At 49.3% G+C, this 27,559-nt stretch overlaps 1 protein-coding gene across 3 annotated transcripts in view; it reads left to right on the top strand.

The window, feature by feature from the left end:
* Positions 1-1,737: 1,737 nt before the first annotated feature.
* Positions 1,738-27,559, top strand: part of OTOF (otoferlin) — a gene marked incomplete at both ends in the record, with an annotated part of 71,026 nt that continues 45,204 nt past the window's right edge. For all 3 annotated transcript variants that reach the window (XM_079550183.1, XM_079550184.1, XM_079550185.1), the window contains 4 exons: positions 1,738-1,816; positions 4,870-4,928; positions 9,834-9,922; positions 24,349-24,448. In XM_079550183.1, coding sequence (XP_079406309.1) covers positions 1,738-1,816; positions 4,870-4,928; positions 9,834-9,922; positions 24,349-24,448 — 327 coding nt within the window. The remainder of the gene's footprint in view (positions 1,817-4,869; positions 4,929-9,833; positions 9,923-24,348; positions 24,449-27,559) is intronic.

Here is a 27,559-nt window from a genome sequence, read left to right on the forward strand (position 1 = left end):
TACCTTGACAGTCTGCGTTGGCTTCTTCACAATTGGGTTCCTGCGTTATTGCCCTGTATAGAGACATAGAATGGTTAGAGTTGGAAGGGACCATTAAAAGCCACGTGGTCCAAGTCCCCTGCAATGAACAGGGACACCCACAGCTCCGTCAGGTGCTCAGAACCCCGTCCAGCCTCACCTTGAGTGCCTCCAGGGACATGTTGTTCCTGCTTGTCTTCATTACCCAATTTCACTGTGCCACGGATAGACAAATCCCCACGGCTGCAGGTGGAGATCTTCCCCCACCCAAAGGAGCACTGAACTCCAGAGGCACCTTTAGTTCTGAGCAGACAAACATCAGCAGCACTGTGAAGAGATGTGGATGCAGCCCACCCGGGAGAGCTACAGATGTGCTCCCATGTTCCCCAAAGCCCACAGGTGGCTGGGGCTGGAAATACCCCTGGGGCTCTCCAGTCCCTCAGCACCTGAGGCTTTGGGGATCCTCAGGGAGGACAAAAAGCAACGTGTGCACATCATCTTCTATCCTAATTTCTACTTTCTTACTTTGCCCTGAGTCTGAGGGTAACGCCAAGCTTCACCGCTCCCCACGAGCCCTCCGCCTGCCATTTCCCAGCAGTAGAATTAAACCCTGCCTTGGGATTCCATATGAATAAAGACCAGGAGTGAGCAGACCCATTCCTCATCAGGTCCCTCTCTCAAAGCTGGTGCAGCTCTCAGGTGCCCACCTTGCACCACCCACCTGCACTGTTCCATGAGCATCCCCAGCCAACGCACCTCGCGCTGAGCGTACCTCCCTATCAACTTTCTGCTATTGAGCAAGAGGTTTCTAATTAGCAACATGGTCTGGAAGGTGTATGGGCTGCAGATGCAGCACTGCTTTGTGCAGCTCAGCAGAGGAAGACCAACTGGGAACCAAAAAAAATCATGCAGTTTGAGCCTAATGAGCACTATTTATCCCCACAATCTCACGCACTTGGGAACGAGCACAGGGATCTTTTCCACTGGTAAGACAAATGTAGATGGAAGGACATGCCTCATTTCCAGGGCTTTATTACTCATTTATTGAGGTTTCACCCTCACTTGTCTCTCCCCGACAATGCTGAAGCCCTCTTGGGTTCACTCCTCACCACAAATGGGCTTTTCTGGGAAATTTCCAAGCAGGAAGCAAGATGTGTTGGGCTCACAGCCCTGTCTCCGTGCTCGCTGATTGGCTTCCTCAAAATAAAGGATGAGTTTAAGGTTCCAAGAACAGCACGATGTGCAGCCTTACCAGGCACGACCCTCTACGTACCGAGCCCACACTGTCAAGCTGTTATCTATGCCCCTTGTCATGCACTCCCCATGTCCTCTCCCAGTGATATGGTTGACCCCCAGGTTCCAGCTTGCAGTGCTCCCAGGTTGATGCTTCATTCCCAGGGGGAGCACTGCCTCAGTTTCCCCCAATGGAGTCCCTCTCCCAAACCCTAACAACCAAATGGGGGCGATTCCCGCAGCCCGGCCCCCCCCCCCCCCAACCACCTCCTTCTCCAGGGAGGGAAGGGGAAGGCGGTGCTGCTGCTGAATAATTGAAGAATTCGGTGCTGGAGGAGGGGAGGGGGGGGTGCGTCGCGTTGTGCCTCGGAGCACAGCTGGGAGCGCGGTGAGCATTGCACCGAGCACTGCACCGAGCATTGCACCGAGCACTGCACCGAGCATTACCCTCAGCGTTGCACCCATCCCCACGCCTTGCCCCACACCATGGCTCTGCAGCTGCAGCTCCGCACCGTCTCCGGCCTCCGCGGCAGAGCAGATCGCATCGCCAAAGCGGCTTTCCGAGGTACGGGGAGGGGGGCAGTGCTGGAGGGGATGTGTCCAGGGATGGGCTGCACCTCATGCTCCCCAATGGTTGCACTTAGGAAGGGAAGGGGTGTGAGCCCTCACTGCCCTGGGGAGAGGGATTTATGCACTGGGAAAAAGGGGGATGAAGCCCACTTTGGGATGCTCCCTTGCTACACCCCCCCCCTCCATGTTCCCATCCCTGTTTTCCTCCTGCTCAGAGAATTGCTGTCACACCAAACTTCAGAACAGTGCTTCCTTCCCCTGTGCTGGAATGTTTTGCCTGGCAGCCTGCTGCCATCAGCTGCTGGGCAAACAGGGTGCATAGAGCAGAGATCACCTCTGTATGCTGTTTGGGGATGCTTCTCCCTCTGCTCCCTCTGCCCACCCTAAGGACCCATGGGATTCGTGACCAGGACACTCAATGTCACCATCAAACCCAGTCTCAGAGGAGAAGCTCCCAGTGATCAGACCCAGCAGGGTTGGATCCTGAAGTTGTAGCTGTCTAAACCTCAGGGGGAGCAATCCTTGGGTCTGGTGTGAAGCTGGGACAGGACCTTGTGTGGGGCTGCATTGCCCCGCTGTAGGGCAGGGACTGGGATGATCACTCTGGGATGATACCAAAGTTGTACAATCTTTATGGGAAGGTATTTTTTCTGAAACACCAAGGATTTTGTGTGTGTTACTAACAGGGAGGCGGGAACAAGGATTTGCCCATCAGCTACAGCCTGTGCCTCATTCCTGGGCCAGATGTTGCATTTGCATCACATGGGGGGAAGGAGCTCAGAGTGCAGCAGCAATACAGTCTTTCTGTCAAGCTGGTCTGCTCCTTGGTATTTAGTGCTTTCTTGTGGTCAGCATCTCTGAGGCTCAGCCTTTGTTTTCCCCTTGCCCCATAATCATTTGGGAGCAAGGAGCAGAGTCAGGCTATAGGGAGTTCATAGCTGCTGTGAAGCTGTTTGTGTTTTTGGTCCTGTTGGTTTTGCCCAGATTGGCTGTGGAATCTCCTCCTTGGGGGTCCCCAACAGCTCCTGGCTGTGGTGCTGGGCACCCTGCCCTGGGTGGCCCTGCTGGGGGCAGAAGGGAACCAGAGGGACCCAGCAATCTCACCATATCAGGGTCCTGGTGTTCTGTGACCTCAGTGCCAGACTCAAGGGAGCATCCCAACATGGACACTTAGTTTTTGGGCTGAAGTCTTGTGGGAAGAGTCTCTTACTTTTCCCCAGTGACTCTAGAGACACCCCTTTAAACAGTCCCACAACTGGAGCAAGGTGTCCCCCACAGCCCATCCTGGTGCAGGTCATTTCTGGTCCCCAGCTATCTCAGCCAGGTGTACCTTCTTCAATCCCCTGTATTGCATCTCTGAGCAAAGCCACAATCCCTTCACACAGCACACAGCAACTGGTGGGTCTTGCAGAAGGCATTTGCAGAGCAACACTGTGCTGGAGCACGGCAGTGCTCTTCTTCTGGTGCTCCTTGCAGCCAGTATCCAATCCCAAGCATCAGGGGCTCTCCTCCCACCATGGCATAGGACTGGACTCACTGGGCACCCAGGAGACCCAGCGCCAGAAGCCACCTGCACCTGGGAGGTTGGGATGTCTTATCCAAAGTCTTTGGTCTGTGAGCTGCTTAACTCTTCTTAGGAGACATGGGGCTGGTTTGGAACTTCACTAATTCGCAAGACACTGATCATTTCCCAGCAGGTTCTCCAGGCTGTAAAGCCCCACATCTGCTGCCCTTGCAGCTTCCCAGCTCTGGGCTCTGCAGGTGAAATCACTCACATCTGGGTGAAACTGGGCTTTTTTTCCTTGCTCTGCAGGCTGCTATTGGGGTAAGAATGAGAACATAACCAGGGGCTTCAGTAGAAAGAAGGGTGATGGGGATGGGAAAGCTGGAGGTGTCCTCTGATGGAATGTCTTCATCCTGCTCATTACATGGGGGCCAGCTCCTCTTTCCCAATGAGATCTGAGTTTGTTCATGGCTGCTGTTGGATAACAGCTCATTGGATCCTGCAGGCACTACCCAGGGGCTGCTGCACCCATGGCTGGATTCCCCTACTAACTCTTGCCATGCACCAGAGGCTGTCTTGCTTCTAGCATAGTTTTTGCTCTGAGACTCAGTGCACTTAGACACCAGGGCTAAGGTGCTGCTTATCCCCATAGCCAAGAACATTTGTGATCATGCATCTGGTGGCCCCATTCCCGGTCCTGCAGGTGGAGCTGAGTGGCATGAGACCTGCAGGAAACCACTGCATTGATAGCAGGGAGCAGGGAACCATAGAATCATTTGGGTTGGAAAAGACCTCACAGATCACCAGGTCCAACCCCAGCCCACCCCACCCCACCATGCCCACTGCCCACATCCCTCACTGCCACATCCCCACAGTTCTGCAACACCTCCAGGTTTGGTGACCCCACCACCTCCCTGGGCAGCTGTGCCAGCGCATCACCACTCTATAAGAGAAGAAACTATTCATAATACACAACCCAAAGGTGTTTGGAACACACACACACACACCTTCAGGGGTTGCTTCACCCAGCTCTGCTGCTGCATGGGGCAGAAGGTCTGCCAGCACCTGGAGAAGGGATCTTCTTTTGCTCCTTGCATGATGGTTAAAGTAAAAAGGGCTCAGCCACAGGGATTGGGCACTCCTTACAACGAGCCAAGCAATCATGATATTTCAATCCGTAACAACATAAAAGTTGATCCCATAGGAATAAGTGGTGTCCCAGCCTCTGTGTACCCTGGTTTAGGGTTGCCTGTGCTTTCCCGAGCACCAACGACTGCTCAGCAGTGTTTTTTATTACCTAGGAGACAGCATTCCTTTCCAGAAGGAAAAAAACCTCAATTTGTTTCAGACAGAGACTAGCAGAATTTCTATAACTTTCCCTTCTGCACTGTTGTGAAGTAGATTCTAACCACAAATACTAACTTGGAGTTATCTGTGGGGGATGCTCCATGGGGAAGCAAATGTCAGCATCCCAAAGGACAGATGTGGGGCAGCTCCCCCATTCACTTTGCCACAACCAACCTGCTCCTCCTCTCCTCCTGCAGGGCTCTCCTTCTACACCCGAGTGCTGGAAAACTGTGAGGACGAGGCCAGGTTTGATGAGGTAAGATGAGTGGTGTTTTCCTCCTGCTCCACCTCACACGTGTGGTTTCCTTTGCCATGCTTCTCCATACACATATTCTCCTTGTCCCTATGGAGCAGAGGGATTCCCAAGGCAGCAGTAGCGCTGTGCAAGCACAGCAGGATAAAAGCAGTGCTGGGGAAAGATCTCGAGGTTAGGTGTGCTGATATCACCTTCGTGTGCTCCAGCACTTCTCTGGTGGGTGCCCAACGGGTGTCTTGAACCAACCATTCCTTGGCTGGGATGGGGGGGTGTCGTTGTGGGGTGGCCCTGCTTCACTTCCATGGTGGCAGTGATCCAGGCAGCGTGATTCTGCTTTATCCCTAAACAACAATCTGTGTTGTCAGCACTGAGAAGTGCTGTGCTTGCAGATCCCTTGTCTGACGGGGTAAAAGCCCTTCATATCCCAAATCCTGGTGTTGGGTGCCTGCAGTTTGATGCATCAGCCTCCAGCTCCCAGTGTCGGGCTTGGGAAGGGAAAGAGAAGAGATTGGGTTTGAAAGAAGGAACTGCAGCCCCAGCTTTGTGTAGTTCCAAAATGCAGCCTTGCTTTCTTGTCACTACCAAGAACACAATCCAGAGAATATTGAAATAAAGTCACCCACACAAGCAGGGAATAGAGATGCTATGAAGAAGTCACATTTGAAATGGAAATACATATTTAAAAGAGAACTGGTGCTTCCTTTGATTATTTTGTGTTTCACACAGAAGTTAACCCATTCCCAGAGGTGGGAGAACAGAGGATCCTATAAGGAACTGGAAGACTTTTAAACTGTTTATCACTTTCTAAAGCTTTTTTGCCCTAAGAAAACAAGCCCTGATGCTGGGTGTGGGAGGTGTCTGCAGTGCGACCACCTGGGGATGTGCACTGGTGGAGCTGGCAGCCCTCTGTGACTGAAATGGGGCTGCAGAGGTCAGCCACCCCTTGCTTGGATGTGATGAGGTGTTTGTAGCCATTTCATAAGGCATTCAGGTGCCTCAGTGTGTGCCAAATGCTGTTGAGCATGCAGGTCCCAGTGTGGCATCTGTGGGGGTGCTCCCCAGGGGATCCAATGCGATCTACGTTGAGAAGGGCAAACCTACACTTCTGGACTCCTGTTTCCAGCTGGGAGCTCAGCCAAACCTGCAGGACCAGCTGTAGGTGCTGGGATGAGGTTGCTGCTGCTTGCAGCTCTGCTGCAATCAAAACATTTGAAGTGCAGCCCTGTTTCCTCCTCCACCATGAAACCTCTCATTTGGTGGTGGATGGATTTCCACACAGCTGGCAGCCGGTCATGAGTGACCAGCACTGGGGCCAGCCCTGTGAAACATCTTTAATGGTGATCTGGATGAGGAGATTGAATGCACCGTCAGTAAGGCTGCCGTTAGCATCAAGCTGGCAGAAAGCATTGATCTGCCTGGTCCTGTAATGGGACGAGAGGTGATGGCCTCAAGTTGTACCAGGGGAGGTCCAGGTTGGATATTAGGAACAATTTCTTCTCCAAAAGAGCAGTGATGCAGTGGCACAGCTGCTCAGGGAGGTGGTGGGGTCACCTGGAGGTGGTCCAGAACTGTGGGGATGTGGCACTGAGGGACGTGGGCAGTGGGCACGGTGGGGTGGGCTGGTGTTGGACTGTGAGCTCTTTTCCAACTGTAATGCTTCTATCATTCTATGATAAGCTCCCACTGTGATCTTCTAAAGGGAAAAACACCAAGCCATTCAGGAGAAGCCACTACCAGACAGAATTTGGGCTGCCCCAGTGGTTTCCATTTGTTTGTCTTCACTCTATTTCTTTTGCAATTATCTTTATTCGTTGCTTAATGAATAATTCAGAACCTGTGCCTCTACAGAGCCTGGGGAAGAGGGTGAATGCAGTGCTTTGGTTGTTCAGCACAGTCAGGAACAGTTGTATCATATCCTGTGTGCACCCTGACTTGTTTCTGCTCCAAGGGAAGAGACCTCTGGTGATGGTGCAGAGCATAGAAATCTATGACCGGCTTCTGTGTGCTCTTTCTTGCCTAAATTCAGTTTCTCCTAAAGGAAATAGGTCAGGTTCACTGCCATGATCAAGAAAGCTGAGACCCATTGCTGCAGTCTTGACCTGAACTTCTGGAAATGTCCCTGAGTAACCAGTGTGGGAGGCAGCAGACAGGGTGAGCATGCAGCCAAAGCTCCCGGGGCTGCAGGAAAGGAAGACCTGCTTTGCAGAGATGCCCTTTCCCAGCTCTTTTGAAGCAGACTCGCTGGAAGCATCTGGCTTCTGCATTCTGCAAGGCATTTCTCTGCCTCTGTCTTTTTTTTCTTCTTTTTCCCCTTCGTTAATAAAACAGATAAAGCTGACCCAGTAAACACTACTTGCTCAGCTTTGCAAAGGGCTTTTAATAAGACTCTTAATAATAAAACCAGCAAGGAGAATTAACAGCCAGCCAGGTAGCATCCTAAAGGGACATCATTGACTCACAGAATGCATGAATCCTGGGATGCTTGGGGCTGCAGGCACCCCTGGATCCCTCTGGTCACTCCCTTGCCCTACAGGATCACCCAGAGCAGCCCAGTACTTTGGACAGGAGCTGCCCTCATCACCTAACGCAGCACAGCACATCATTAACCTCCTTGGCATCAGTGGCACATCACTGGCTCGTGTCCCACTTGGTGTGCATTGGCACCTCCAGCTCCTTCTCTCCCAGATGGGTGACAGTGCTTGTGGATTGCTGTAGCTCCCAGCCCTGCTCCGGGGATGTGACACCTGTGTGGACACCCACATGGGGGTGAAGCAGATGGGGAAGGGGTGATGGCAGCTTGTCCTGGCAGCCCACTGCAACCCACATCCACATTCACCATGGCAGTGTCTGGTGGCTCGAGATCTTGTTCTCCATTTTCTCTGGCTCCCTTCAGCCTTACACCCAGCTGAAGTCTACGTTAGACTTAGAGCACAGCATCCTCAGGGGATCAATGGACAAGGTTTGATGGGATGTCCATAAGATGGAGGGGGAGCAGGACTGACACCCCAATCCACTGGGAATGGTTTTCCATGCACTGGAGGAGTTGGAGACCAGTTCTCAGCATGGAGATATGAGCGACATTCATAATCTTGATGGTGGATTTGGGGGGAATTCTGGACAAATTTCAGAGAAGAGTGCTCTCTTTTAACCAGTGTAATTGTCTGAATTGGTGTCCAGAAACCATAGGAAAGCTGTGACCCCCTGAAGGGGAAATGTCAGCATGTTTCTTTCCCCAGGATTGCAGGCAAAACTCTGCAGATTGCATGAGTGTCTGCAGATAGGTGTCCCTCCCTGCACTGCTTCTCCTCCTGAGGCTGCAGACCTCTTCTAGCACACAGAGCACGGTGTGCATCAGGCCACAAATAATGCCAGAAAGAAGGAACGTGGCAGATTGTAGCTCATCCCTGAGGTTTGCTGTTCTCCCCATTGTGGGGCTTTGGCATTTGCTCGCAGTGTGATCATAACCAAATGAGCTTCGTGGTGTGGAAGGCTCTCAGCAAAGCTCAGTGGGGATGCTGGGAGCCTTTCTAGGTCACTGCGCTTTCCAAGTGACTTTATTTGTTGTTCTGCTGCCTGACAAACCTCTAAAACCAAGGGGGAAGTTGATGATTTCTTATTTCTTTGCCTTGTCCCGGCAGCCCTACCTGAGCTGTGGGATCTGTTCATTGGTCACAGAATTTAACTTGGCTATAAAAACCAGAGGGCAAGGGACAGCCTTATCCCAGCTGCAGCCCAGTAGCAGGAAGCAGGGACTCACCCACAGGCATTCATAACTGAAGTAGGGATGCTTGTTTGTTCCAATTCCTCCCCAAAATATGCTCTGAGGACAATCACAGAATCAGAATCATTGAGGTTGGAGAAGACCACTAAGACCACAAAGTCCAACCCCAGCCCATCCCCACCCTGACCACTGACCGTGTCCCTAAACAGAATCATAAAGCCCTTAAGGTTGGAACACACCGCGTAGATCACCAAGCCCAACCCCTGCCCATTCCACCTTGCCCACTGGCCATGTCCCTCAGAGACACATCTCCACCTTCCTTACTTCCAGGGATGGTGACCCCACAACCTCCTGAGCAGTCTGTGCCAATGCTTTTTCTGAGATGAATTTTTTTCCAATAAAACTTCCTTAATGCCCTTCTCCTGAGTGGTAAAGAGCCTATGCGTGGACCAGGGTTTATTTTTCCAGCAGAGCGTGTCTGTGCCGCAAACACAATTCCCAAAGTATGACTGGGTACAAAGTCAAGTGCAAGGCCATTTCTAGCTTTCTATTTCTGGATAATTTCTTTCCCATTTGCTTCCTTGACTCACTGCAGAAAACATAAAAGGGAAAAATTAGCTTCAAAAATGATAGTCAGCATATTTCTGAAGAGTCACAAATGTCTTCCTGTGAAGTTGCTTGACAAGCATTTTCCTTTTAAGGCTCTGAATGCAGACAATGCAGGTCCCACTGCCTCAGCACCCAGGACACCGTGTCCCTGTGCAACTACACATCCATCCATCATGGCACCAAGCAGCTTGCTCAGAGGTTTGCTTGCCTATGGGATGCTGCAAGGGATCTGGGACTTGGGGAAGCAAAGGAAGCTCAGGTGGTTTGGCCTGGCAGAGTGATTTCTTGGCTTGGGGAGGGAAAAGAAAAGACACACACACAAAATTAAAATTTAAAAAAAAAAAAAAAAAAATTGAATCTAAACACACACACACACAAAAAGAATCCCAAATATACATACATTTGACACCAGGACACATGTTTAGCAAGATCCCTCTAAGACAGTCCTATCTGTCTTCTGATAAGAGGAAGGGTTGGTTAAGATCTTGCCATGGTCCCCTCAGCTCTATGCTCACTGCCTCCAGAGCAGCTCCTCAGAACCACCCTGACATCTCCTTCCTGTCCTTTCTCCACAGACCTTCCGCTGGCCAGTTGCAAGCAACATCGACGGGAATGAGATCTTGGAGATCCAGGTCTTCAACTACAGCAAAGTCTTCACCAATAGGTGAGAACAGCTCTGCCCTTTCCTCCCACCATCCCTAGGCTCGCTCTTGGTTGAGCTGGATCCACGTCTCTGTTCAGTATGGGGACCAGAGTGGGAGGAAGATGCTGGCGGTGTCTCCTGGGTTGGGCAGGTGGTGCGTAGGGCAAGCATGCTAAATACACAAAAGTAAAAACCAAATGAAGAAACAAAACCAACAAACAGAGAAAAAAAAAAAAGCTACCTACCTTTGTCTTGATTTAAACAGGAGCTTGAGTAGCAGGGGGAGAGCTGCAGAAACTCCATTGTCAGTGTTCCACTGACTTGGAGGAGGAAGGCAAGGAGATGGCTTGCGTGGAGTAAAGCCATACATGGAAGCCTGAGGCCTGGGGGGCAGATTCCAGCTCTGCTTCACTTTTCATGTTCCATCCATGCAGTAGTAGTTTCTCTTTGGGCAGACACTCCTTTGATGCTTTCCTCAATGTTCTGCCCCCCCCAGCTGTGTCCAAGCAGGCATCTTTCCCTGGTTAATGCCATTGCAACACAGTGCAAAACATTCACTCCAGCCTAGAGACAGATGGCATGCAGGGACGCACCCTCCCTCCATCCACGGCAGCCTGAGGCTTCATGCCTTCATCACTCAGCAGAATTGAATGAAGATTTGCCAACAGAATCAGATGGCTTTGCCTTAGCAAACTGCACTTCAGGGCATACCTCATTTACGTCCTAGACAACATTTCTGCATGCTGTGCACACAAAGGAACAGTCTTCTTTCTCTCTCTCAAAGCCTGAAAGAAAAATATCCACTTGAAAGATGCGCTAAAAGGTAGAAAGTGGAGTACCTGTGTCTGCAAAAAAAGAACTGCCTCTATTCCTCCAAGGGAACTGGAATAGCCAGGGTATGCAGGAACATACAGGATATGGTTGGAGGCTGAGCAAGCAACCACTTGGGTAATTCCTTCTACCTCCAAGGTTGCGAAATCTTCTTAACAATCTCCAGCCACCCAACACAAATATCTTGTAAGTGAAACCAAGTGACTTTTTTTGCTTTGCTGAGCTGTATACACAAGCAGGTTGGCTACATCAGCCTGCCAAGAGCCACTTTCACTCCTAGGATGACCTTCTATTGTATCATTCTCATCTCTTTGGTTATGTTCCTCAGTTTTATTTTGACTCATTTGGGCCTGGGCTGCACAACATCTGATAAACCCTACTTTCTGTAGCAATTGGTGGTACAGGCTGTGGCCGTGTCCTGGGGTGCTGGATGGACTTGAAATGCCCAGGGTGAATTCTGCATGTCTTTATCTTCCACTGAGACCTCATCCAACCTAGATGGCTCTACAATTCTATGATTCTAAATACTAGGAAAAATTTCTTCTCTGAAAGAGCAGTGGTGCAGTGGCACAGCTGCCCAGGGAGGTGGTGGGGTCACCAAACCTGGAGGTGTTCCAGAACCATGGGGATGTGGCACTGAGGGACGTGGGCAGTGGGCATGGGGTGGCTGGGGTTGGACCTGGTTATCTGAGAGGTCTTTTCCAACCTGAACAGTTCTACGTTTCCGTGATTGTTCTTAGACCAAATTCTGGGGAGAAACTGAAACAAACAAGCATCCCTACTTCTGTTATAAACACCCACGGGTGAGTCTCTGCTCCCTGCTCCTGGGCTGCAGGCTGTGTTGGAGTAAGAGTGTTGCAGGTTGTGTTGGTTGGAGTGTTTTTGGCCCCTTGGTTTGACTAAGGCACATCCCAAGGTCCTCACAGTTCTTGTGTCTCTTCTGCTCCCTGGTGATTGACTGCTCTCAGTTTTCACGTCACTTCAAAACCCTATTGCAAGCTGTTTTTACACTGCAGTCAGTGATGTAGTAGACATACCTTGAACAGCAAAACTGTACCATGGCTCTGTCATTCAGTGGTGACTTTCAACAGATGCCCTATTGTAGAATTTCCCCATTAATCTTCCCTTGTTAGTATGCAGCACTGATAGCAGGCATGGTTAAACCGAGAATGCTATAAGAACCTATTCCTTGCACACAGCTACCCAACAAGTGGGCTCAAAAGAAGCAAACCAAGCCCGTTCTGAAGGCTCTATCTCCTCATGAACCTACCTGGAATGCCATTGATTGTGTTCGGGTGTTCAACTGCTTTTCATTGAACGCTCCATGATCATTGCTATGATTTTCCTAGGACTGCTGCCAGCTTAGCCCAGCTCCCTTCATTCACCCTTGTGAACACTTTGCTGTGCTGGGATTTCTCTATTATTCCAACTTCATTAAAAAAATGCTACCAGTGAATCAGAGGCTGCCAGTTGGGTGGTGATGATTACCCACAAACTCCCCCTGGCTTGGAACAACGCATAGAAATATTTATCCAGTGTGTTTTCCAGCTTTTCGTTGTTACAGGCTGGAACTGCTGCTCCTGTTTCTGGAGTGCATTTGCCTTCAGAAGCAGAGTTCCTCCTCTCCAGCAGCTCTGGGGCCAGGCACCGTCTGGAGGATGCTCTTGCCGTGTGATGACTCAGGGCAGGACACTGGGAGCGTTCTGCCATCAGCCATAAAGGCACAGGGCTGATGTCAGAGAGATGTAGGTCATCCCCAAATCCCTGCTGAAGCTTTCCAGAGCTTTTTAATTACCTGCTCCATCTCTCTCCGCTAAACTAAAAAGCACCTCAGGTTAGAAACAGTTTCCTCGTGCTGGCATTTACAGACAGAGGTAAGATGATCCTAGAAACATCCCTGTAGCAACAAGGTGCATGAGGAGCAATTAGAGTCCCTTCAGCCCAGTCCAGGAGAGGAGTGCCATGCTGGCAGCCCAGGTGGAAAGGGACACTCGTCACAGGAATTTTTTGTAGCTGTTTTCAATTATTACTTCAGCATGCTGAATAATGAATGCTTTATTATTGTTATTATTATTTTTCCATACGAAAGATATGGAGCTGTTCGAGAGGGTCTGCAGGAGGCCATGAGGATTCTCAGAGGGCTGGGGCACCTCTCCTATGGGGACAGGCTGAGAAATAGGGGCCTTCAACCTTGAGAAAAGAAGGCTTTGGGGAGTCCTTACTGCAGCCTTCCAGGACCTAAAGGGGCTGCAGGAAGGGTGGGAAGAATTCTTTATCAGTGATAGACAAGGAATTCTTCACTATGAGGGTGGTGAGGCTCTGGCATAGGTTGCTCAAGAGCTGTGGGTGCCTCATCCCTGGCAGTGCCCTAGGCTTTCACCAAGACATCGTAAATTTAAAATGAGGACTCAAAAAAATGTCTCACCATTGGCCAAATAACACATTATTATGGGTAATTATGAGGGTGAATTTGTTCTTCAGAACGCTACCAAACCAGTGTGTATCCTCAGCCATCAACTAATGACGGTGATGAAATACTGTGTCATGGGCTCATGCACATGACCTTTAAGGGTCCCTTCCAACTCAAATGATTGTAAATGGGAATAACAGCCCAAGTTTATTTTCCCTTGAAAACAGTGGTAAGCGAAATTCCAAAAGGAGCTTCATGTTCTCCTTGCAGTACAGTAGCTATGGGAAGGAGGGCTCAGCTCAGAGCCCACGCATGTGTCCAGTGCCCTTTGGGTATCCAGTCTCTGGAAGGACACATGTCTCCTGTAGATCCAAGGTTGTAGCTTCCAGCCTGCACTTGTCTCAGGCACCCCTGGACAGTCACATGGCATCACAAGCAGGTAATGGAGTGGAAGCTCCAACAAACCTTGCCCCACGGCCACATTCTTTGGGCTCAGGAAATGGAGAATTGGCTGAAGGATGGCCTGGGATGGCTGAAACTCCTTGAGGCAGAAGACAACCAGGAGCCCACAGGAGATGATGGTAATAGAGCCCTAGTCCAACACTACAGGCTGCCTAATGACGGAGTTTGGTTTGGATATGAGCACCAGTGTCTGGAATCAGTTTGCAAAAGACTTCTCCAAGTCAGAAATATAAAGGGATTAGCCAGAGATTATGTTCATACTCATAGCATTTCTCCTCCTGGCTGAGAGATGGAAACACCAGCACATAACTGTCAAGACACAGCCATGGGTACTACTGCAATACCCAACCAAAGCACCCAACACTGTTCAAGCCCTGGAATACGATGCTGGGCTCCTCCCTCAAGGGAAAGCTGGCAATGCATGTTACAAAAATAATTAAGCCTTCAGTTTACGAGGCAGTGCCATAACTGCAGCAGAGCATTTCATAGAAGTGAGTTGGAGGAAGAGAGACAGACAAAACTCTTGGAGAAAAGGGAGAGGAATGGGGAGAAGCAGTGCCCTGACTTCAGGGTTTGGAAAGGTGAGCCACAGTGAATAATTAACATGCAGCTGATTAGCACTATTTATCAAAGTCCCAGATAAAGGCATGACACCTGATGCAGATCCACTGTGAATAATGGAGGGGATCTTGTGCTGAGCCGTGGCTGTGTGGCTCATTGCCTTGCTTTTGTCTGCTGCCTCAGTGGCCATCACCATGAAGCTAATTAGATGGTAAGAAAATCCTCTTCTGGCCCTGGTGCCCATGGAGGAGACGTGGGCTGGGACAGTGACTGTTCCCCAGGGCAGTGCATGTCTGAGTGCCCAAAGGATGGAGCAAAGCATGGAGGTGGGGAGATAGCTCATAAGGACACCTTAAACAAGGCATGCTACCCATCACTCCAGCACAGAAACGTATCTCCAGCCATGGCTGGCAGCAATTTCTTCAGGAAAACTATGTAAAGAACCTACTGATTTCTGTGGTGCCCCAAGGACATTTCCCTTGGGTGCTTCTTCTCTGTCTCTAAGTTGTCCCCTTCTCGTCTTCAGCCAGCACTACCCAACACTCAATGGGAGCCATCTTCTCAGGGGCCAAATAGGCTGAGCAGAAGCAAGGTGCTCCACGTCAAGCTTTGCCATGCAAATTGGGTCAGTGCACCTCTACAGCCACCACAGTGGATGGAGCAGTTAATTACAGACCTACAAATTTCCAGTTTCTGCCTCAAGATCATGGCCAGGATGGGAAACTCCCCCAGCCAAGACCAACCAAAGCGCTTTGGGGATGCCCTGCCCTGGTGCAGGTGGATAACAGGCAATGCCACATCCTGATGATGATTTGGGAGATTCAGGCTGGACATGAGGAAGTATTATTTTTCAGAAAGGGTGGTCAGGCACTGGAATGGATGCCCAGGGAGGTGGTGGAGTCACCGAGCCTGGGGGTGTTCAAGGAAAGGCTGGATGTTGTGTTGAGGGACATGGTTTAGTGGGAGCTGTTGGGAATAGGTGAACGGTTGGACTGGATGAGCTTTTAGGTCTTTTCCAACCTTGGTGATTCTATGATTCTATGATTCTGATGGAGGTTAAATTACTAGTGCCTTTTGGCAACCCGAAATGCTGCTCAAAAGGGAAGGAGCAATGATGAGTTTTACCTGAGATGCTTCATCTGATGCCACATATCCCATTCTGGAAAACAGGTGATAAAGCCAAAAACTTGATGACCTGATTAGAAATAGTGAGTTCATACAGGGGCCTGTTTATCTCTGTCTTCTCCCTTCTGGTCCCCTGGGGAGAACTGAAAAAAATACCTCTGAGATGGGTGTGACAGTTCACAGCATGTGGTCCTACAGTGAAGGGCCGTAGGAGATGGATGTACAGGAGAAGAGTGTGTAAGATGGGGCCACACATTCTCCCCATCCCTAGAACGAGGACGTGTTCCTTAAGGATGAAGAAGGATGCACAACACCAAATATCTTTTGCTCTGAGGAGGTTCGTTTTTCTCCCTGCTGGGCATATGTCACCATTTTCCTCTCCAGGGTGAGAAGCAGTAACTGGATCTGGCCAAGGGCGGGCGGCCACCTTACAGAGCTGCCTGCTGCCTGTTGGGCAATGCCGGGGTGGGTGCACAGATAACATCCCTGGGAGAAAACCGATCTGCAGAGAGCAGTCAGGAGCTGGCTCCCCTTACCTGATGGGGAGACAAAGAGGCTAATAGCAAGGGCTTTCAGTAAAGCATCGAGCTCAGCAGCTCAAAAATAGAGCTTTGTTTTTTTCTTTTGTGCTCCAGCTTCTCCAGTAATACAGATATCTGCAGAGTTCACTGTCAGGCCAGTGCTTGGAGGGCAGGGGCTGGGAAGGTGGGCATGGCTGGAACTGGGTTTGTAAAGCAACAGGGGTCACATTTGCTCTGTTGGCACCTTCCTGCTGCCAAATATAGCAGAGGTAGAGCTTGGAGCATCATCAGTGGGGCAGGGGGTTCAGTGCCCCCAAGTCTTTTCCCTCTCACTGTGGGATGCCCTGGGTGAGCAGTGCCTCTGCATCAAGATGTTATTATGGTGCAGAGAATTGCAAAAAGGGAGCAAACTACCCCTCCCCAGGTGGAACTGAGTATGCTTTTCACCCAGACAGAAGGTTTGCATAACGTCACAGCACATTTGCCCCTTGCTTAGTTTGATTTCACCCCAGTTCATAACGGCTTCTTTGAGCTCCCTTCAAATTTTCATACATAATTAAGGTCTCCAGACTTTGTTACTTGATGTCCAGACAGGGGAGTTTCTTGGAGGGAATCTTATGCCAGGCTTAGTAACTGAGAACAACCCAGTAACCTTGACTGTTCCAGCTGTTAAGACATTTTCCTATTTCAATCTCTGAAGTCCGCTTTCCAGTGCAGTTATAGGCTGATCCTGCATCAAGCCATTGGTTGTAGGAGCCCTCTGGTCCTGTGCTATTAACTGTGTTGTAAGATCAAGCTGTGCATGTCCCTGCTCACTGCAGGGGAGTTGGACTTCAAAAGTCCCTTCCAACTCTAAGGATTCTATGATTCAAAAGGCACAACAAAGTGGTTGTTCAGACACGGTGGATTGTGGATGATCCTTCAAGATCTTGTGGATACCAAAAGTTTACAGGTCTGATACTGAATTTGACATTTTCATGGCTGAAAAATCTACCTGAGTTTCTTGAACACCCACGTACCTGTGGGGTGTGCCTTAAGGTGGACATCTGACGTAAGCCAGAAGATCTGTGCTCTGGAAGAGTGGGTTTGATGAACCAAGGTCCTTCCTGACGTGTCTGAGTTATCATTACAAAAATGTCATTCCTCCTGAGAGCTCTGGCTCCCCATCCATCCTGACCCACAAGCTGCACTCCTTCTTTTCACACTTTTTCCTTTGGTATTAAATCAACACTTTTTATCCTTCCCATCTTCCATCACCCTTCGTGGACTGAAGGATTATTGACTTCTGAAGAAGGCTTTCACAGACCTCTTGGATTGGTGTCACCAGGGGCAGGAACCTGGAAGGACAGAAGTTTCTGTACTGTGCCAGAGATGCAGGCTCATCAGCTGAGATGCTGTGGAGGTGTGGGCTCAGCCTCCCCACCAGCAATACCAAGTGATATAATTTGCCCATTTTTGCAAGGCAAGACTGGCACAGGAAAAGGAGCAGGACTGATGTTTGGCTCCCACATAAAATGATGCTTTGCAGGCTTTTGAACACTTTGCATTTTGTAATGCCAGAAGTTCACGTTGCTCTGAATGAAGGCCTGGAGGGGTTTGTGTTTGGGTGCTTTCAAGAGGAGATCTTCCTTAAGTTCAGAAGTCAATTTTAAAAGAAGAACAGAACCCCCCACAGATGTTTTCTTCCCAGCACAGACACATCTGAGGCAGCTGGGACAGATTTCCCTCATGCTGGGACCATCTCCACTGGAGTTCAGGAGCTAACAGCAAACTGCAGGGCAGATCCAAGTAGGTGGGATGGACCCTTCCCAGCAGAGGTTTGGAGCTGCATCTGGGATTTTGTTTGTGTTTTTCAATTGCTCACCACATTTTTGTTCACTGAGTAACGTCAGGTTTGAAGAAAGAGGCTCCTTGAAGATTCCTCAGCCTCACATTTTAGTTTCAAAAGCAAATAGAGCCCAGGTGAGCTTCTGACCAACCCCAAAAAGGCCAGAGCTGAGGGAGGTGATGGGGTCACTGCCACTGGAGTTGTTCCAGAGCTGTGGGGATGTGGTACTGAGCGTCAGTGGGCATGGTGAAATGGGATGGAGGTTGGGCTTGGTAATCTTGGAGTTCTTTTTCTACCTGAATGACCATAATGCTGATAGAGGCAAACCTGTCACTCTTCTGGCTGATATGAATCTTGAACCAGCCCAAAGAGCCTTTTTCACTGTACAGCCAACTGCAGCTTCATCAGTAATCACCCAGCTCTTCAGCCAAAGCTTCCCAAGTCACTCGGCTCATTACCATCCCTTTCCCACCCGGCCTTTGTGGCTGGCAAGTCAGAGATGACAGTGGTGAGTGTACACAACTGTAATTATTTTTGCAATGTCTGGATAACTTGGTGAAATCTAGGACAACCCAGCTGTTCCATCTCAGCAGCCTCCAGATATTAAAGATACTTCAGTGAATTAATTTTTTTTTTTTTTTCCCAAGCAAACTGCTGCCAAAAATTCTCATTAAATACCAGTGGATTTTTTATTCACTTTGGCAGACAGGTGGAATAGCATAACGAGTGCCAGTCAGCCCTGTCTTTTTGAAACGCATCCTGTCAGGAACTAATTTGGGATGAGGTTACAGACCTGGTTGCTAAAAGCGACAGTGGTAACGTGGATGCACTCAGGCTTCTGCACAGTGTTTGATGTGGTGGCAACACAGTATTTTGATTAAGAAATGAAAAGCCTGTGAAACTTGTCATGGTGGGTGCTGGAGCTGTCACACACATGGTAAGACCCCAGCAGCAACTGGAGGTGGGAAGCTGGCATCAGTAGAGCCCTATGGAACCAAACCTTGTCATTGAATCATAGAATCATAGAATCATAGAATGGCCTGGGTTGAAAAGGACCACAGTGATCATCTCGCTTCAACCCCCTGCTATGTGCAGGGTCGCCAACCAGCAGACCAGGCTGCCCAGAGCCACATCCAGCCTGGGCTTCTACATGCACAGGGAGCACTAACAGCACTGGCAGGGGAAGGATGCATCCAAGGAGGCTGGTATGGAGCTGCTGCAGTTGCTGGGTATGTTGGAAATGAGTGCTATGTGCACTGCAGGAGGTGGGAATAGGTGTGCACATGGGATGACTCAGAGATGCTCTACACGAGCATGGTTGCTTGTTGGACCAGTGATGTTGTGTCTGGGAGTTCCTTGTTTTAGAGCTTTTTGTTGTTGTTTTGGTTTGTTTTTCTGTCTTTGTGTTTGGTGCAGAAAAAAAAAGAAAAAAATAATTAAAAAAAAGGGTGTTTAGTTTCAGAACTTACATCTTCCTAGAATCATAGAGTCATTAAAGGTTGGAAAAGATCTTCAGCATCCCTTAGTCCAACTGTCCACCTACCACCAATACTGCCTACAAAGGATGCTGAGAAACTGGTGTTGTCCAGAGAGAAGCAGCAAGATTGAAATCAAAGCAGAGCTGCCTCTCCTGAAGTCACCAGCAGCTCTCTGGCCTATTGGCCAGCAACATAGAAGCTGGTCTAATCACACAAAAACAAATGGGAATTTGCTGGCCACCACCTTGAAGATGACATGGGTCTACATCTTGCTTTAATGCTGCAGTCCTTGCTCTGAGGGAGAGGGAACTTCAGCACTGGCAATGCCTGACAGGGTTCAGCATCCCCCAAAATGCTGTCTGTCCTAAGCTGCACTGGGCACACAGAGGGTCTTGTGGAAAGGCACAGGCCACAAAACTGAAGAGCAAAGCATGACATGTTGTGAGGCGTCCAGAAGTCACAGACCGCCCTGATCCATGGCTCTAAGCACAGAACCAGCTGGGCTGGGTCTGAAACTGAAGAAGTTTCTATAGTCTGATAAAATTACGAGTGACCCAGAAAAACTCCCTCACTCTTTCCATGAGCAGAAACGCAAGGGGAGGGAGCAGGGCACTCAATGAATTATGAAACACTCGGAAGTGAAAGGCTGTGCAGACAAGTGCTGAATATTTCATGCCCTCTTTCTGGGCTCTTGCCTGCAGGAGATGTGGGCTGGGAGGGGCTCAAGGAAGGAAGGCATCACCCCAAACCTCACACCATGCATCTTTCTGGTAATTCTCACACATACAAGCTGACCTCAGGTCTGTGAGCAGAGCTGGGTAGTGCAGAGGCACATCTTACAAGAGCTTGCAAAGATGTGTGAAGAAAGTGTTGAAAGGGCCAACATCTCACTTCTGAGGAAGCAGGAGCAGATGCTCATTGCCTGTTTTCATGGTTCAGATATTGCAGCAGGGGAAAAGCTGTCAAAGAGCCAGAACTGGTGCTGAGATTCCTGCTTTTATCCAGTCCTGCTGCAGTAACAGCATGCGATTATGAGCACATATGGGCAGCATGTGCTTTTGACTGTAGCTCAGCTGAGAGAGCAGCAAAGTGCCGGAGGTGGACGTGATGCTCTTCCAGCCTCTGGGCTTAGAATCACAGAATTATAGGGCCATAGAACATCCTGAATTGGAAAGGATTCATAGGGATCATTGAGCACAACCCCTGGCTCCACACAGGACCACCCAACCCAAACCCTATGTCTGAGAGCGCTGACCCAATGCTCCCTGAGCTCCTTCATCTCAGGGCTCTGCCCACTGCCCTGGGAGCTGTGCCATGCCCACCACCCTCTGGGGCAGAGCTTTTCCCTAACCCCTACCCTCCCCTGACATAGCTCTGGAGTCTGTACATGCCACAAGCATGCTGCAGATGGTTTCTGACCTCATGCCACAAATCCTTGTGATGCTGGGAGGGAGGATGATTATGTCCAGAGACTGTATTCTCACCCCCTGCATTACAGAGCTCACATTTCACAAGGACCATGACACTCAGACATGTCAGCTGAAGTCTGTCTGGCCAGTGACCTAGACAGGCTGAGAGGAACGTGATGAGGTTCAACAAGGGTAAGTGTAGAGCCCTACTTCTGGGGAGGAATAACAGCACACACTAGTACAGGTTAAGGGCTGAGCTGGTGGAGGGGAGTTCTGCAGGGAAGGACCTGGGAGTTCCAATCGATCAATGGTTGACTGACGGTTCACCAAAGGTTGACCAGCAATTGATTAACAGTTGATCAAAGGTTGAACATAAGACAGCAGTGGGCCCTGGTGGAGAAGAAAGCCAATGGGACCCTGAAGTGCAGTGCACAGAGCATGGCCAGCAGGGCAAGGGAGGTTCTTCTCCTCTCTGCTCTGCATTGGGGAGGCCACATCTGGAGCACTGAACCCAGTGCTGGGCTCCCCAGTTCAAAGAGGACAGGGAACTGCTGGAGAGAGCCCAGAGGAGGGCTGCAGAAATGGTGGGGGCCTGGAGCATGTCCTGGTGGGGAATGAAGACTGAAGGGAAGGCTAAGAGGGGATCTGATCAATGTTTATCAATATCTAAAGGGTGAGTGTCAAGTGTATGGGGTCAGGCTCTTTTCAGTGGTGTGCAGTGATGGAACAAGGGGCAGTGGGTGCAAACTGGAACATGGAAACTTCCATGTAAACATGACAAAGAACTTCTTTCCTGTAAGAGTGCCAGAGCACTGGAACAGGCGGCTCAAAGAGGTGATGGAGTCTCCTTCTCTGGAGATATTAAAACTCATGCTTTAGTGTGTTATCTGTTCTAGGGAACCTACTTTAATGGAAAGATGGTCTGGTGGATCTGCAGAGGTCCCTTCCAACCCCTATGGTTCTGTGATTCTGTTTGCTTCTCTTAACCTGTTTCCCTTACAGCACAGCAGGAGGGCTGTGTGTGAAATGCCCCTTGGAGACATTTGCTCCCTGTTAGAGTCTGCGGTTCTTTTCCTCCTCTCTTTGCCATGCATTTTGACAGCGTCAGATCCAGATGTCTCTAGGGAGTGCTGCTGTCCAAGCACATTGCTGCTACTGTGTCCTAAAGCCTTGAGACTGCAGATTTCTGCAGCTCCCACGACAGCTACAGCAAGGACATCCCCAGGCTGTGCCCCAGGTCCTAAGGCACTGTTGGTGTGAGATGACATAGTGTGAGATGGTCAGTGCCACCAACTGAACAGTGCCCCCCATCACCAATACCACACCTTAACTGACTCATGGCTGGAGTTTGCAGCCTACAGGGAGAGGTGGATATTTGTTCACCAGAAGAAGTATCCAGAAGCAATAGGCAGAGTCTGTGGTTTGGGAGATTCAGGTTGGATGCTGAGGAAATTTTCTTCCCCAGGAGGTTGAGACAGACTCAACAGGTGAGCAAAGAGCTGGGGGATCTGCAGCCCCCCAGGTTTGGTTGGAGAAAGCCAACGACCATCTTCAACACAGCACCAGCGGTGTCCATGCCCAGTGTAGAAAGTCTCTTCCACACAGCAGGTCTGAGCCAAACACAGCAATCCCTGAACTAAAAGCTCAGTGTCCTGCTGTGAGATGCCTTCAGAAAAACTGCAGCCCAAGACTGGTTTGCTGCTGGAGGAGCAGGTGTGAGCCCCATGCTGAAGGGGATTTCAGATGGAAAATACATGTCCAGCTGGTGTAACCTGAGCACAGGTATATTCACACCTCCCTGCAATTGCAAAACAAGGCAAGGTAGCTTGAAACCACTTCAGAGCACTCTGCACAGCTTAAATGGAAAGTTGAAATGCCCCAAGCTGTGGTGCTGTAGTTGCAGCGTTATCCTGCCTCCAGCATTATCCTGAGGATGCTAAAGAGGAATGTGGAGGCAGCCTGAGCTCAGGGCAGGTTCTCTGGAGATCAGGCTGCTTCCAGGCAGCTTCAGCTCATTTTGCATTTCGCACTACACTGGTAAGGGGTGTTCTCACCTATAGACATCTTCGGGGTCCACAGCGGTCTAAGAAGAGCAGAGAAGCCACCACCTCTGCACCTGAGAGTTGTGCAGCATTTTCAAGGGGCTGATGATGTTCCCCCTGGGTAGGCCACATGGTGAGTGGTGTGTGATGGAACGACAAGAAGACACAGTCCTACTTCTGGTCAGACACCTTGGGACTCCAGGCAGGTCCATCTCCAAAGTCAGTGCAGACACAGCACCAGACCTGGGGCTATATGGGGGGTGGGAGAATAGCCCTCCATACACCAGTGCATGTTGTAGGCAGTTCCCATCTCCCTCTTTGATATCACATCCTGATAAATCAGCAAAAAAAAATCCCCAAAAAATCGCTTAACCAGCAGCTATTTTTATTATTTGTTTTTTTTGCCAGAGTAGAGCACTGCAGGAACATTTGCATGCCATCAAACATCTTTGCTATCATCAGTCTCATAGCACTGGAGGTGACACGCAAGGCCAGCGGTGTAAAGCAATGCCACATTTCATGTTTCAGGACTTTTTTCACATTGGGTGTCTCTTGATTCACAGCTGGCTAAAGAGCAAAGGCTCAGGCTGACTCAGCCCAGCCTGGGAAGATCCCTCTGGTACAACACCAGAACACAGAGAAGATAAAGTCACAGCTCTCTGACAAGCCATGAGCCAGCAGATAAGTAATGGCTTTTATTAGAGAGCTCCACGGTATCTACTGTGGGTTTTGATTTAATGAACGTGGCTGCTTTTAGTGCACACTGTGCTGCCCTCCCTGGCTGCGAGAGCAGTGGAGAACAGAGAGCCCAGGTAAGATTTGCAAAGAGCAATGAAATGCCTTCAGCCTGCTCATCCTGGAGGAGTTTGGGTGGTGATCAGATGCTTGGGGAAAAACAGGCATGGTGGCTGGGAGGTGTTGTGTGCTCTCACCCCAGCCTTGGCATTTGTTGCAGCCCACAGTGGAAGTCAGCATGCCCATGCTTGAGCCTCAAGCACAAGAGTAGAAACAAGTACAGAAAGAAGAAATAGCATAACAAACCCTTGATCCATACTTGCTGTGGATGTCTCCCCTGAGATATGTGGTCCCAGCTCAGGCTGTCACCTATTGCAGGAGGTTCAACAGCCACATGGGAACTGAGTTTGGTGTGGCTCATGCACAACAGACCACAGAAACAACAATGATGTTATAGGATCAAATCAAAGGACCACCGGATAGTTCAGATTTGAAGGCTCTTCTGGAGTTCTCTAGTCCAGTCTCATGCTCCAAGCAAGGTCAGCATCACCTGCAGCAGGTTGATTAGCTTTTTATCTAGTTGGGTCTTGGAAAAAGTAGGATGGAGACAACACAGCTTCTCTGGGCCCTGCTGGACTGCTTTAGGGTATACAGCAAGCTGGGACATCCAGATAGGAAATCCATGAGTACATCCAGCAGGGTGAGCACATCAGATGGGATGTCCAGTTTGGGTTCCCTTATTTGTACCCTAGTAATTTAAGGCTGATTGTTCTCAACGTTTCCTTTTCTTTTTATCCCAGCAGCACTGCCTCAAAAACGGCTTCTCCTCTGCCTATCTCTTTAATTACAATCCTTGGCCCTGCATCTCCTGTCTAGATCCTCAAAAGGCCAACACGTTGCAACATAACCAGATAAATAAATAAATAAAGCAACCCAAACAACCACACATGCTCTGGTGGCTCTTGGCCATCAAAGTGCTTTCCCACTGAAAATGAACTCTGCTGGCTGCTCACTGCACCTCACCTGACTTTTCTTTGTTTCGTAGGCTTATCGGCACTTTCCGGATGGTCCTGCAGAAGGTGGTGGAGGAAGGGCACGTGGAGGTGATGGATACGCTCATAGATGACAATAATTCAGCCATCCAGGTAGGTTGCAAGGAGAAAGTGGCCACAGCTGCCTTTCAGATTTGGTCCGTCTGTCCATCTGCATCTCTGCCAGCCCTTTCTATGGGAACAGCCAATCCTGTGTTGTGCACCTGAGTGCCCAAATCCTCACCTTATCCCGTTACTCTTGGTGTAAATGTCAATGGCTCTTCAGTTGCAAAGGATTTTCTGCAGAAGCAAAATGAGAACAAATCCCCTTTCTTCCCGTTAGGCTGCACACAGACAGGGGGCAGTTGCTTGCACACAGCTCAGAAATAACCTGGAAATGTCCTGTCACCAGTGACCCAGTCTGGATCTGCACCCTTCATTCCCCAAATTCAGGGATAGAATCCCCACCTGCAGCTCCATGCTGCGTAACTCAGCACATTTCAGGCCTGTTTAATGCATCTCATAGGAACAGTTTTCCATGGAGACTGCATTTTATAACTTATAAACACAGTGACTTTTGGTCTTGTGCATCAGAAACCATGGTGTTTTGACTAGACACAAAAACTTACCCTCCTTCCTCTGCTAGACACAATACCTTCCTATTCCTTTATAAGCAGCTTTCTAGGCTCAGCATTAAGATGTGCAATTGCATGTAGCACTTTAATTGTATAACCCTTGTGTTAATGACAAGCAATTAGCAATAAAAAGACCGATGGTTTCATTAGCAGGAGGCATGAGCTGGCTTGTTCTGTGAGAGTAAAGGAAATAAAAGCAGAAGGAAACCAGTCCTAAGGAGGGAGAAGAAAATGGAGAAAGCACAGACTGAGGAAGTGATGATGATTTCAGGACTGGAGAAGTCACCTTCTGATATTTCCTTGGTTTTTCCTGAAGTCCATGCAAACATCCAAAGGAGGAAAATGCCATATATCTGGAATGGACTGCCCAGGGAGGTGGTGGAGTCACCAAGCCTGGGGGTGTTCAAGGAAAGGCTGGATGTTGTGTTGAGGGACATGGTTTAGTGGGAGCTATTGGGAATAGGTGAATGGTTGGACTGGATGAGCTTTTAGGTCTTTTCCAACCTTGGTGATTCTATGATTCTATATTCAGTATCACAGGGGGTGATAGGAAAAATCAGCAGATGGAAATTCAATCTGGGCAACTTCTTGATGTTGAAAACAATGACATTTTAGGATGAGCTAACTTAGGACACTGGGTGGTTGGACTGGATGATCTTTCAGGTCTTTTCCAACCTTGGTGATGCTATGATTCTATGACTGAGGAGGTCCCAGCATTGCCTGGTGCCTTGGAGCCTGGCCGGGCACTTACTGGGGCAACACAACAGATGAAGGGAGGTGATTTGCTGTCCTTCACCTCTTTACAAGCCAAAAGCATCTAACTGGAGGCACCTGCAGGACAAACAATTTTCCCCAGCCCATGGCTGAACGTGCTCACCAACTCCCCTCTGAGTACCCGATGTCTACATCCTCGCTGCATTTATTTATTTTTTTTAATTGGTATCTGTAGAATGCTCTGGAAAATATAAACGCTGAGCGTTGTGCATTGCTATGGATCAGGACAGCACTGGCAAGGCAGATGTGACAGGAAGACAGATGAGATGGTGAAACCCCCCCTGTCTTGTGCAGATTGCAAGCCATGTGCATTCACACACACAAATCTTGGGTTGCAGGAGCTCGCTTGGGGCAGAAATGCCACGTCCCTTTATTTCCCCTTCATTTCTGGGACATCTTTGCTCCAAGTCTCCCCTGTTGAAATCAGAGCCAGGAGGTGAGAGTGTGTGGTTGCATTTTGGGCTTTCGGCTGGATTTCAGTCCCTTCTCCCATTCAGTCTCCATAGCAACTTCAGGGGCACAGAGACAAATGAGGCTTCATGAACTCCCTCCCCAAACCACTGCTGCCAGGCATCGCTCCAGCAAGGGGCTGAATTCAAACTGAGGGAGCCCTGAGGAGAGAATCCAGAGGGCAACGCCTGGGATGTCTGCTTGGAGAATGATGGTGGAAATAGCACAGTGGGCGCATGGAATGACACGGAGTTGTTGGAGACCCCCATCATGGCCACATCTTGAACTCAGAAGAACAGGGGGCTGAAAAATGATGGGATGTTTTGAGGAGGAGGAGGTGGGCAGAAAGCAATTTCCAGACACAGCTTCGTCTTTCTGCAATCAAACACAATGGATGGGTCGAAAAATGTTTTTTCTTTTTTCTTTGCTGACTGCAAAGCATTGCTGGCAGCTTCCAGCTGGCCCTAATAACATTATTGACTTGTCCTAGCAAAGGGCTAAAAAGACCAAAGAATTGTGGAGCCAGGAGTTATTTCATATTGGTGTAATCTGGCCTTCAACAAGAGAGCCTTTGGGACAACTCAGAACTCATTATTGTCTCTTCAGGTGGGGGAAAAATAGAAATAAAGAAAAAACAACACAAAAACGATATTTGGAAGTCCAATGTCAGAGGAATCCAACAGCATTTCAATGAATCATTTCTCTGAGTAATTTTCTTCATTGTCACAACTCAGAGTTTTCTTCACGGTGTGGATTTCTCTCAGTTTCAGCTTACACCTACTATTTTCCCTTTCAACTAGCGATGACTTGAATAAAGTCAGCACAGCCCAAAACAAAATCATGCAATTTATTGCACTGACAGTTTCTCATTTCTTTTCATGCGTTCCTCCGGACCACCTCCCATGTTTTCCAGCCTTTCATCCTCCCTTTGACGAGCTGAGGTTGGAGGCATTCAGGATGCTGTACCTCCTCTGAAAAATACAGATGAAAAAAGGAAGATTTGCTGCAAAAACAAACAAACAAACAAACGAAAAATACCACCCAAGCAATCCTTGAATCGCAGAGCTGGAAAGGAGCATCTCACACACCTTCCCCAGGGCAGAACCCATTGCTCTCATGGCATTTCTCCCCGAGGTGTCTCTCATCTCTTCTTTAAAGCCCCTGCATCCATCACCCTTTTCCCTGCAAATAAGTCTGGTGCTGAATTCTTCCTTCTGCAAGGAACATCTTGTCCTTGTGTCTAAAATCGATTGCTTTGGCATTCAGTCTAACCTGCAACTTAGAACGGAGGTGGGGCATGGTTTCTGGTTTTGTTTGGCTTTAATACTTGTAGTAGATGTTTGCCTTTCAAAATGTGCCTGTTGTT

The sequence above is a fragment of the Tetrao urogallus genome (genome assembly GCF_951394365.1).
Source record: "Tetrao urogallus genome assembly, chromosome: 2".
Taxonomy (NCBI): domain Eukaryota; kingdom Metazoa; phylum Chordata; class Aves; order Galliformes; family Phasianidae; genus Tetrao; species Tetrao urogallus.